Genomic DNA, 11,525 nt, shown 5'->3' with positions numbered 1-11,525 from the left:
TAGTGGTGCCTTATTGTTTGTTACCCGCTTGCGTGGTGGTGGTGGTGATGGTGGTGGTGGTGGTGATGGGGGTGGGGGGGAGAGAGAGAGAGAGAGAGAGAGAGAGCACATGGAGGCCATGTTCTTCCGCCTCCTCCTCGCAGATATGAGCGCCGTACTGCTCGTCGCCCTGTATCGCCCTCTGTGGCAAGGCAGAGAGCCCCTCACCTTCCTCACCGACCAGCTGGACACCATCCTGGCCACCTACGACTGCCAGAGCACAGCCATCGTGGGTGACATGAACCAGCATATGGTGAGCAGGGCCTTCACTGAGCTGACTGGTCCACGGGCTCACAAACCACGTCACCTTTCCCACTCACGTGCGTGGGGGCTCGTTGGACCCTGTCTTGACGGACTTGCCCGGGGACTCTGTGCACTGCCGCCCTCTGGAGAGAATCGGCAGCTCCGACCATAATGCGGTGCTGACTGAACTCGGCCTCAACCCCTCGCGTGAGGAAGCAAGGCAACGCGTCATCTGGCTGTGGCAGCGGGCAGACTGACAAGCCATGAAGCGGGCACTAGCTGACACTGACTGGGACGCCACACTCAGTGGTGACGTTGACCACAATGTGTCAGCCTTCTCTGCCACTCTCCTCCAAGCCCAGAGGCAGCATTTCCCTCACAGGGCATATAAAGCCGACCCACGCGACCAGCCGTGGTTCGGCTATAGGTGCCGACTGGCTGCAGAGGATAAGTACAGCGCCTGGAGGCAATACAAGCGCCGTCCCTCCCAGCGCAACAAGGCTCTGCACCGCGCTGCATGCAAGGCCATGACAAGGACGGCAGCGTGGGCCAGGAAAAGGTGGGAAAACAGCCTCAGGAGGAAGCTGGCGTCCAACCAGGTTGACCCCAAGCAGTGGTGGTCCTTGGTGAAGGAGAGGCAAGGCACCGTCACGCAGGACAGGATCCCGCCTCTCAAGACGCCTGCAGGGGGCCTGGCAGTAAAGAACCAGGATAAAGCTGACCTTCTGGCAACCCACTTCAGCAGCAAGATGACTGTCGAGGAGCCAGACAGGCAGCCACCCCTCCTCCCCCGTCTGGGTAACTTTGTCCTGGAAAACCTGGAGATCACGGAGGGCACAGTGACCAAGCACCTCCGAGACACCAACACCAGGAAAGCCCCAGGCCCGGATGACATCAGCCCTTTCCTACTGAAGCACTGTGCGGGGGAGCTGTCGCACCCCCTCACACGTATCTTCAGACAGTGCCTAAGCGCAGGGGCCTGGCCGACCCTGTGGAAAGAGGCTCGTGTCACATCGGTTTTCAAGAAAAAAGACAAGGCAGACCCAACCTACTACCGCCCAATCTCGCTCCTGTCGGTTGTTAGCAAGATCCTGGAGCGGATTATTGTTGAGCAACTGATGCGCCACCTGGAGGAGAACCATCTGTTGTCTCCTCGTCAGCACGCGTTCAGGAGAGGTCGCTCGGCATCAGACTTCCTCCTCCTGCTCAGCAAGTCTTGGCATGACGCCCTGGCCTCTGGTCGCCCCTCACTTGTTGTTGCCCTAGATATTGCTGGGGCATTCGACTGTGTGTGGCACAGGGGCCTCCTGGCCAAGCTCGAACAGCTCGGCATCACAGGACAACTGCTGCAGCTGTTTTCGAGCTACCTGCACGGCCGGAGTCTGAGGGTAGTGGTGAACGGGTGCACGTCAGGCAGTTACCCAATCACTGCCAGCGTTCCACAAGGATCAGTACTGGGCCCGATTCTTTGGAACGCATACTTCGACGAGCTGCTCCGTGGCCTACCAGTGGCCTCAGCCTACGCCGACGACTGCACCCTGTCCCACAGCTACACCAGGGAGGAAACTGCGGACGTGATCGAAGCCACCAACCGCCATCTTGGTGACATCATGGCCTGGGGACGACGTTGGCAAGTCAAGTTTGCTGCCGAGAAGACCCAGGCCATGGTCATATCGCGTTCGGGGGAGGACGCCAGACTCCTGCAGGGACGGCTGAAGTTTGGGGACGACACCCTGGTCATCAAGGACTCCATCAACATCCTGGGGGTGGAGGTCGACTCCAGACTCAGTTTCGACCGCCACCTGGAGTGTGTGGCGCGCAGAGCCTCCCTGAGGGTGACACTCCTGCGTCGCGTGCGGCACCTGCTCGACGCAGACGGCCTCCTGAGGCTGTACAAAGCCCAGGAGAGGCCCGTCATGGAATACTCCCCCCTCTCCTGGATGAGCAGTGCCCAATGTCACCTCTAGCTGCTGGACAGAGTGCAGAGGAGGGCAGAGCGACTCATCCGCGATGCCAGCAGCCTTCAGCAGCAGCGACCACATGGACACCAGTGGCGGCAGCGGCAACATCGACAGCAGCTACATCACCAGCAGGACGCCCCCCGCTGTATGCTCGACAGCCTCGGGCACCGGAGAAGGGTCGGTGCCATCACAGTCCTACACAAGGCCCAGGTCCAACATACACCTCACCTGGCGGCACTACGGGTCCCTTGGAGGAGAAGCCAGCACACCACGAGAGCGGCGGTGGCTAACGACCTCCTCCTTGAAATCCCGAGAAGCCGCACAGCCAGGTGCCAGAGGGCCTTCACGAGTGCCACGGCCCACCTGTGGAACGCCTTCACGGGTGAAGTGGGCGTTAGGGCAATGAACACCCAGCAGGTGAAGGTGGCGGCTCACGCCTGGTGTCGCACTTACCCGCCCTAGTCACATCCGCCTGAGCACAAGCACAACACAACACTAGTGACAATGCTTTAAGATAGGTGACCTCAAGACAGAGGTCTTCTTTATCATGGAGACAATTTCCCCGCCCCTTTTGTCATATGTATCTTATGTTTAAATAAAAAGAGAGAGAGAGAGAGAGAGAGAGAGAGAGAGAGAGAGAGAGAGAGAGAGAGAGAGAGAGAGAGAGAGAGAGAGAGAGAGAGAGAGAGAGAGAGAGAGAGAGAGAGAGAGAGAGAGAGAGAGAGAGAGAGAGAGAGAGAGAGAGAGAGAGAGAGAGAGAGAGAGAGAGAGAGAGAGAGAGAGAGAGAGAGAGAGAGAGAGAGAGAGAGAGAGAGAGAGAGAGAGAGAGAGAGAAAGTGATTCATTTTAGAGAATGTAAAGGAAATGGTTGGGAGAAGAAAGAAGGAATGAAGGGTGAGAGAAAAGAGAAGGAAGAATTGAGAGGGAGAAGAAAGAAAAGAAGGAATATACATCTTTTTTCTTGCTAGCTCTCGTGCCTTGAGCGAGGGAAGGAGGCTGTGTGTGTGTGTGTGTGTGTGTGTGTGTGTGTGTGTGTGTGTGTGTGTGTGTGAAGCATGTGGAAGTTGAAAACCAGTGGCCAGTCAGCCTATCGGAACACACACACACACACACACACACACACACACACACACACACACACACACACACACACACACACACACACACACACACTGGGAGGGCCGTGGCATGTGGAACGCTACCCAGAAGTTGAATCTGCTCACCGAGTGGAGGAGGACGCGGGTAAAGATTGGTTCTATTGACGCGCCGACGTCTCGTTTCCTGCTTAACTAACTGTTCTTCTGCTGTCAAGTATGTTTTCTACCAACCTTCAAACCTCCCGAAAAAACACAGGAAAGTGAATAGATCAAAACTGTTAAAAATAACCTCAATGTGTGGAAATCCGCGCCGCGAAGTAGCCCGCAGCGTCCCGCGGCAACCAAAATCCGTAACTTCCAGAGCTAAAGCCGATGGGCTCCTATGCCCGGGAGTTGCAGCGCCCCCTCGCCTCCCTTACATATCTCACAGGAAGTAGCTTGCGCTTGCGTATGTTTAAGATCCCTTTAAGGTTCATTGTAATTTTACAATGTAATTAGGCAGTTCGCTTTAGAATGATTCCAATCGTACGGGGGAACTTCAGCGTAGGAAGAAACATTGGCATGTACTAATGTACAAAACGCTTCTTTAAATGAAAAAAATCTCTCTCTCTCTCTCTCTCTCTCTCTCTCTCTCTCTATCTATCTATCTATCTATCTATCTACCTATCTATCTATCTCTGTTTACCCGACGCTCTGCTGGACTCTGCCGGAAGGCGCCGCGAGCGGTTTTTTCCATGCCGGATCCGCGGTCAGAGGTCTACGCGAGCCACCATCCCAGAACTGATAAAGTCGTTTTTTCAGAACCAACACAATACAGTATTAACATTATATTCGTCAAGACATTCCTGATAGTCTGACAATTTTCCTGCACGGGCCAGGGGCCGAGAAGGAAGCTTCGGGCCCCCTCACGGCCTAAGCGAGGTTACCGGGGCACCTTGGACCCCTTCATGGCCTCGAGGTTACCGGGTAACCTAAGTTTCAATGCTCATAGCCTAAGAAACAAGATCGAAGAATTGAGATGTCTTATTTCAACAGAAAATTTCGATGTAACCGCTATACCGGAAACATTCATTGACACCTCAAATATTGATTTAATTTCAGAATACAATATAGATGGCTACAGTCTCTTTAACAAAGATCGCATCGATAGTAGAGGTGGTCATAGGTGTTCGAGCCGGGGGTGGCTGCAGCCCCCTCAGATTTAGCGGACAAAGATTTTTTCGGGCGGAGTCGCCATCTTAGCACACTAAGAGGACTATGACAAGGTTTAGTGACTAGACCTTGTTATAGTAACCCAAGAGAATATAGTCAGTAATGTTACGGAAAGAGGACGTCTCGGTTCTTGCGACCACAAATTAGTGCGCGTCGACATAAGAGCTCAACAAAAGTGACTGGAAACAAAATAATGGTGCCAAGTTTTAAAAGGGAAAATTTCGTAGAAGTCCGAAATAAATTGACAAAAATGCAACTAATAGATGATTCCAACGTGGAGGAAGTGTGGCTGAACTTTAAAAATCAATTACACTCGGCAGAATACATATGTCCTGTTTTGCGAGAGGCGACGTAACACTAATAAAAGTCAACCGTGGTTTAACAACGAAATCAAACATTTAGTTAAGGAGATAAGTTTTTTTTACAGGCGATAAAGAAAGTGCAAAACACGCCTGAAAATATCAGACTTAATCATGAAGCCAGGCACGAAGAAAACATTGCCGCCAACTGTAAAACTAACCTTAAGTCTTTCTTTAGTAATATAAACAACAAAAAGGCGATCAGAGCTGGGACTGAACCCTTAACTGACAGCGACGGTAAATTGGTAACTGAAGGTCAGTGCGTTGGGAACTTATTGAACAATTATTTTTCCTTGGTACTCAATACTGCCAGTCTTACCACCGCCACCACCGACACCAGCGATGGCAATAGTATTAACAATAATCCCACTCAGACCTTGCCCGACTTTGAAATAACTTACAAGTATTACAACTATAACTTTATAAGTATTACGTAAAGCATGAAGTATCAAACTGAACGGAATAATGAGTATGAGCAATACTTTTTAATATAATATATACTAAATAAATAATAGCTATTACTGAAATAAGTTACAAGGAAATAAGGAAAATTAAAAGTATTAAAATGACATATGAAAAGCAACTCAAGGCCGGATTTGGCTCACGAGCCGCCAGTTCAGTAGTCCTGTCAGGGTGTTAAGATGGCCACTCAGCCCGAAAAAATCTTTGTCTGTCCAAATTTGAGTTGGGTGCAGTCCCCCAGCCTCCCCGCCTCGTACGCCCACGACCCCATAAGCACTAAAAGACAGGTGAATAAACGTGAGCCTCCTATATATATATATATAGCGACCCCTCGACCCCTGTGTTTCCACGCCCCGTCGCGTGGGGCTGTTCGGCCTCCAGCGGACACGAGGGTTTGTGGCTATTTTCACACTTGTTTTACACTCTCTCCTACGGCTATCTGGCAGAGGGTTAGTAAAAGACATATATGACAAGAGAAGAGTACTCCCTAGGGTAGGCAGCGATATATGAGCGCGTTTATATAACCAATCTCAACCACACATACCTGCCACAGGAGGCAAGACGGGAAGGCACGGAGACCTCCTGTGGCTGGCGTGGCGTGCTGGGCGGGGCGACGCTCCTCCCGACGCGTGCCCCAGTGACTGAGGGACTGACGGAGGCTGGTGACGAGGCGCGGCACGGCCAGGAGGAGGAAGGGCACAGAAAACAGGCACACTTACCGCGGCGGCCTCCTTGTCCTGCTCGGGTTGATGGCGGCGAAGTCTCAGCCTTTGCAACGGGGCTTCTGTCACTATTTCTTCTTCGGTGCTCTAGGTTTAGGGAGCTGTCTATCACTACTTCTTCTTTGGCGTTTTAGGGGGCTGTGGGCCGTATTACAAGTCGAATCCGGAGAGTTTCGGGTCCCTACAGTGTTATTTATCCTGATTGTTTTGGGGGCTGTCTCACTATAAAAAAAAAATAAGTATTCCTTCAGTGTTTTAAGAGGCTGGTTCTATTTTTCACTGTGGGTTCTGCTCTTGTATTTTAATTTCTCCATTTTTCCAGATTTCATACATCAGTTCTTTCTATTCTCAGTGATTTCTCGAGTCAGGCGCTTCTTGGCAGGAGGGACGCAGCGCCACCATGCGTATACCTTTTGACATTATCCTTTTAACACACTCCTACTTCCTTTTAACACACTCCTACTTCCTTTTAACACACTCCTATACTTTATCCTACTCCTACTCCTTTAGCCTACTCCTACTTTATCCTTTTAACACACTCCTACGTACTCCTTTTAACATACTCCTACTCCTTTATCCTACTCCTACTCCTTTATCCTACTCCTACTTTATCCTACTCCTACTCCTTTATCCTACTCCTACTTTATCCTTTTAACACACTCCTACTCCTTTTAACACACTCCTACTTTTTAACACACTCCTCCTTTTGACTTTATCCTTTTAACACACTCCTAGTCGATAAAAACACCTTCCATGCATATTTTGTACGTATCAGTAATTTTCAAGGGTAATTCAACGCATTATCTTTCCTTTTAAAACTCTAGCATGTCCAGCGATATTTTAATTCCTTTTATACTGCCATTATCGTTTCATCACGTTCTTATATTGATAAAAAGCACCTTCTATCATTATTTTCCACACATAGCCATTTTTAAGAGTGATTTGACGTATTATCTTTCATTTCAAATTCATTTCAAACGCTCTAATATGTGGCTCCTGTTTGTTTACGTCAAGGGAAAGCGAGCCCATGCAACAAGAAAAAGGGTTGAAAAAATTATATGAACAACTTCCATTCTTATTTTGTACACGTTGGCATTTTTTATGGTAATTTAACGTACTATATTTCATTTTAAAAACTCTATTGTGTAGCTCCACTTTGTTTACGTCAAGGGAAAGCGAGCCCCTGCAGCCAGAGAGAGAGGGCTGACCCGCCACTAATTCCTCTCCTCCTGCCATGTAAGCCCTCTCACCCGCCCTCTCGCCCACTCATTCTCACACTCGCCCATTCACATACTCGCTCTCTCACTCTAAATCGCTAAAATGACTCGTGAGCTCAATTTTCCCCTTTTTTTTCTAATTTCCTCTCCGTCCTCTTTTCTCTTCCTTTGGTCTTCTTTCTTGTTTTTTTTCTTTTTTCATTCATTCATTTCTTCCTTTCCTTCTCCTCCCTTATCTGTTCTTCCCACCACCTCCTCCCCTCCCATCTATTTTTTTTCTAATTTCCTCTCTTCGTTCCTCTTCTTTTCCTTTGCTCTTCTCTTTCTTAATACACTCACACTCACTGCCTGCTTACTTATATCTGACTGGCATACTCACACTCACTGCCTGCTGCCTGCTGCCTGCTAACTAATGCTGTGCTGTTTGACCTCAGCCAGTGAGGCATTCCATGTTGGTGTCCACTCTGTCCTCACTGACAAATCTGTTAGGAGTCTGTAGGAGCGGTCCTCTGCTCAGCTGGATCTTGGACTTTTTGATTGTCAGGGCGGTGAAGGTGTCAGTGTCCGGTGAGTGCAGCTCCTCAGAGCGGTGCTTTACACTTGTATTGGGTGCCGGGCAGCAGGCTTTTAAGACCCAAACAGCTGCAAATGACACACATCTCCGCTTGTTACTACTTAATTCTTTTTATTTATTATGGGCCGGTGTGGCAGCAGTTCTGGGTTGCCCACATGCAAAGTCTCATAGTTGAGGCCGCGGGTGCCCGCCAAGCAAGTACACTGACTCTTTGTGTCTTGCAGGTACCAAGATGCAGTTGGAGGAGGGGGCGGAGGCGTGGTGGAGGAGGGGGAGGCAGCCGAGTACCACATCATGTACAGCCACTATGACCCCCTGCCAACCCCCACCCCCCAGGACACCACCACCACTGCCCTCAAGCTGGGGCAGGCTGGCGCCAAGGACAGACCCCTGGCCAGCGTTACCCTGGCCGGGGGCACGGCGCTGGTGCCGGGCGCTGAACTGGTGGACGTCCCTGCCCTCTCTGCCTCCCCCCCATGTGGGGCGGGAGGGGGCGGGGCGCTGGCCGTCACCACCGAGGGGTTGGGGGTGGCAGGGCAGCGGCACCACTCCCCTGTGGCGGTTGGGGGCATGGAGGCAGCGGCAGCAGCACTTGTCACCTCCATGGTGGCCCCAGGGGAGTGTGAGGGTGGTGGCAGTGGTGGCAGGAAGGTGATCGTCAAGCTGTTCAACAGCAACACCTTCAGCCTGGACATCATCACCGACAGCGACGGGGAGGCGGCCATGGCCCCCCACCACGTGCTGACCAGGGGCAGCGCACTAGTGCACGCCAAACTGTCTAGCGGCACCATCTTCCCCGCCGAGGACCAGGCAGGGGACGGGGAGGAGGGGGGGCTGGTGGTCCCCCCAGCACATGCCCCTGCCCAGGTGGCACAAGAGGAGGAGGCGGAGGCAGCAGCCCTGCCCTGCCGGGTGATGTGGACCTGTGCATACTGTAGTGTGATGCTGGCCACCTCAGAGGCCATGGCAGCCCACCAGCAGGTGTGTGCCAAGGCCCTGGGGGACCTGCCACCGCTGCACACTGGCACCTCCCAGACCACCGTGGACGCACTCATGTCCCCATTGCGGCCACAGGAGGAGCCAGCCTACCACCTCAAGCTGGAGGGCGCCGCCGAAAGCCACGAGGTCACCACCACCACTGCCAGTGAGGAGGGCGGCATGGCGGAGGTGGTGGCGGTGTGGGTGTGTGCCGTGTGTGAGGAGGAGTTTCCTGACCCTGGTGCTCTGGGCCACCACCTGCCCTCACACTCTGTCCACCAGCTGGCTGCCGCGCTGCTGCAGTTGGCCACGCCCCACCAGAGGGTCAGGCCAGCAGTGGCGGCCACTGCCCCGGACACCGCCACCACCACCACCCCCTCCACCACCACCACCACCACAGCCACCAGTACCACCCCTGCGTCCCCAGACCCCCTGGCCATTGTGGCTGTGGACAGCCCCACCTGGCCCAGTGGCCATCCGGACATCAAGATGGAGGAGGAAAACGTGGACAACCCTGGAGACACCCCCCCCCAGACACCCCCCCAGGACAAGCCCCTGGCCAGGCGGGCACGGCGGCGCCCTGGGCCCAGGCCCCAGGACAGGCTGGAGCGGAAGAGGAAGTACACAAGGAGGAAGAAGGAGGAAGAGGAGGAGGTTGTGGCGGAGGAGAACGAGGCAGAGAGTCAGGGCAAGGAGTACAGGAGCATCACCACCACCTCCATCATCACCCCCATAGCCACCACCTCCACCACCACCACCACAGGCCAGGGAGCTCCAGCTGGCCCCAGCAGCAGCAGCAGCAGCTCGGGGGGGCGAGGGAGCAGGGACCCCCACCACTGTGAGGTGTGCAACAAGAAGCTCTCCTCACGTGGCAACCTGGCCAAGCACCTCATCCGCCACCGCACCAAGAAGCCCTTCGAGTGCAGCCTCTGCCACGCCTCCTTCAACGCCAAGCGGGACTGTCGCAACCACTACCTGCAGCACCACACCACCGAGCGCCCCAACCGTTGCCACATCTGCGGGAAAAGCTACGTGGACAAGAGCTACCTCCTCGCGCACATGGTCTTCCACCGCGACCAGAAGGCATACACATGCGAGCTGTGCGGCAAGAAGTTCAACACGTCACGCTGCGTCACCCGGCACAAGAAGCGGCACCAGGAGGAGAAGCGCTTCGTGTGCGACATCTGCTTCAGGCCGTTCGCTGTCAAGGGTGACCTGACCTCACACAAGCGTAAAGTCCACAGCAAACAGACCCAGGGAGCAGGAACAGCCAGAACGCAACCACAACCACAACAACAGCTGCTACCCAATCCACAGCAAACACAGCCACACCTTTCACTCACAGCCCAGCAGCCACCACCACAGACAGACACACACACACCACACACCACACAAGGCAAGGTCAAGGAGCTCACAGACTTCATCCTCCCAGAAGTGGTCGCCTCTCCACACATCCTCCCTGACCAACTCCTGCCCTCGGACCTCTCAGGGGGGGGCGGTTGGGGGGGCGCCGGGCCCTCCACGGGCGGAATATTCAGCCGTGGGTACCCTCTGGCTGTGACCTCCCTGATCGCTGGGGGGGTGGGGGAAATTGGGGCTGGGTGCTCATATGGGGTGACCTTAGCACCGACGGGGGGTGGGGGGCCAGGCAGGGGGGATGTGGTGGGGGGCGAGGGGCAGCCGGCCTACATCATGATCAACAGCGGTGGCAGCTCAGCGGAGAAGGGCGTAGCGACCACCACCGCCTGCCTCAGCATCATGTACCCCAGCGCCCCGACCCTCACCCAACAGGTAATGGGGGTGATGGTGATGATGATGGTGATGATATACATGCTTGTGTCTTTGGTAACTTTTTTTCTCGTTTGTTTGTAGTAGTGAGCCAGCTGTGTTTTTCTTTTTTATTTATTTATTCTTTATTTATTCTCTCTCTCTCTCTCTCTCCCATCACCCATTTTCAAGGTTGGGGATTTGGACGACATTCAGCAGCTGTCTACATCAGTGGGGCCGAGCCTGGTGGGGGGGGAGGGCCAGCTGGACCTAGCAAGCCACCTGGAGGGCCAGCACCACACCCAGGACCACGGCACTGCTTCCTGACTGCTGGTAAGACTGGCACGACTCTTGCTGCTACTATTGCTTCTACTACTACTACTACTACTACTACTCATAGCTGGGCACAATAACAGAAAACCTTATTCCCGATAACCGTTAACTGATAATGAAAAACCTTAATGGCGATAACCGATATTCGTTAACTAGAAACACAAATATAGGCGATAACTGATAACCGATACCGACATAAATCCACAATTCCGATACTAGCTAGCGATAAGTCCGATAGGCGAAAACGATACTATATTGATATTTCAGATAGAACAACATTGATGAATTCAAATTTTCATTATCTGTATTTTAGGAAACTTACAAAACCTTAAAACCACACGTTGACACGTACCTATGGACGTTAATACTAGAAATGCCTGAACCGGTGTTGTGTTATTTGGCGTCCCCACCGTCAAAAATTGTTTACAAACACTGGTCTCTCGTGAACGGTGCATGCTCAGACCAGCAAGCATAGACCTGTACAGTCTCACAAAGATTTTAAACCGTAATTAAGAGTTGTTGGAAGGCTGAATCAGACATATAGTACAACTACCACCATCC

The 11,525-nt window shown here is 52.9% G+C and overlaps 1 protein-coding gene across 1 annotated transcript; it reads left to right on the top strand.

The window, feature by feature from the left end:
- The first annotated feature begins 7,259 nt into the window (after positions 1–7,259).
- LOC126994386 (zinc finger protein 335-like) lies at positions 7,260–10,425 on the top strand. Its single transcript, XM_050853698.1, has 3 exons — positions 7,260–7,331; positions 8,111–10,359; positions 10,403–10,425. Coding segments are annotated over exons 1-3 (2,274 nt in total). The 5' UTR covers positions 7,260–7,329.
- The last annotated feature ends 1,100 nt before the right edge of the window (positions 10,426–11,525 follow it).

Source organism: Eriocheir sinensis, unplaced genomic scaffold, assembly GCF_024679095.1.
Source record: "Eriocheir sinensis breed Jianghai 21 unplaced genomic scaffold, ASM2467909v1 Scaffold783, whole genome shotgun sequence".
NCBI classification, from domain to species: Eukaryota; Metazoa; Arthropoda; class Malacostraca; order Decapoda; family Varunidae; genus Eriocheir; species Eriocheir sinensis.
Note: the sequence above shows the minus strand (reverse complement) of the source record. Positions and strands in the feature narration are given on the sequence as shown.